We start from the raw sequence: 1,141 nt of genomic DNA on the forward strand, positions 1-1,141 counted from the left end.
CAGCAGCAGTCAAAACTGGATGATGCACTGCGCAGGATCAGTGAAAGCTATCACAGGGTAACTGAATGAACTACTAGGGCAAAATGGGGCCTATTTATGCGATATTTGTACATCCTACCAAATTTTTATATTGTAATAATACATAAACGCTCTGTAGCTGTAATTTATTACCTGACCTTCTTAAATGTATTTAGCTTTATATTTCTTAGACATTCCCTGATTCCCATCAAATGTGGATTACTGTAATTAGTAAATTTGAAGTGTTCTACATTAACAATACCAAATTGCCTGCTCCAGTTGTCAGGCTGTGAGAATAATGGCTACAGTCACATGATGGACACATCCTCCGCTGTTTTCCAACACAGAATGGTGAGTCATGTCATTCTTCATTTTAAAAAGAATTTGCTTAATTTTTTATAAATGTGTGCATTGTTTGTTCTCTGGTTCTGGCTGGATGTGTGCATCAGGGGGATGAGCTACAGCTGGTGCGCGATGCTCTGCGCAGTCTGAGGGACAATTTCAGCGGTCATGACCCACAGCATCACACACTGGACACACTGGAGCAGGGTGTATCCAGTCTGGTGGACCGCCTCCACAACACAGAGAACAAGAAAAGGCAGGAGAGAAAGGCAAGGCCAAACTTTACCTTTATCCTATTCTACATTACAGTAAATATGCATTAAAGTTGCTATGAAACGGAAGTAGTGACAGATATTTTCTTAGTCCGTCTAAGTGTACAGTGTAATACAGGGACTTGGTTCTATGAATCATGATTCACAAGCACACTGCAAAATCCCAATCTAAATCAAATGATTTGCAATCCATGCTCCGAAGTTCCGATCTGAATCCAAAAATATTTGCGAGTTCTGATCTAAATCAAATGATTCGTAAACCATCATTTCAGATCGGGACTTCGGAGCACAATCACAAATCTTTAAATTCGCAAAATGATTCACGAACACACTACAAAGTTTTAATATGAATCAAAAGATTTGCGAACCCGCTACAAAGTTCTGATCTACTGTAAATAAAATGGTTCATGATACGCACTCCGAAGTCCCGATCTGAATCAAATGATTCACGATATGTGCTTTGAAATCTTGATCTGCAACAAATGATTCACAACATGCGATCCAATTGG

General features: G+C 39.4%; 1 protein-coding gene across 1 annotated transcript in view; it reads left to right on the forward strand.

Annotated features, from left to right (window-relative positions):
* The window catches only part of LOC107577554 (dixin-A-like), a 5,690-nt gene that overhangs the window by 2,509 nt on the left and 2,040 nt on the right, over positions 1–1,141 (forward strand). The window contains exons 5-7 of the mRNA XM_016263617.1: positions 4–57; positions 298–369; positions 468–629. Coding sequence (XP_016119103.1) covers positions 4–57; positions 298–369; positions 468–629 — 288 coding nt within the window. The remainder of the gene's footprint in view (positions 1–3; positions 58–297; positions 370–467; positions 630–1,141) is intronic.

This window comes from Sinocyclocheilus grahami, unplaced genomic scaffold (genome assembly GCF_001515645.1).
Source record: "Sinocyclocheilus grahami isolate Dianchi unplaced genomic scaffold, SAMN03320097.WGS_v1.1 scaffold6360.1, whole genome shotgun sequence".
Lineage (NCBI taxonomy): Eukaryota > Metazoa > Chordata > Actinopteri > Cypriniformes > Cyprinidae > Sinocyclocheilus > Sinocyclocheilus grahami.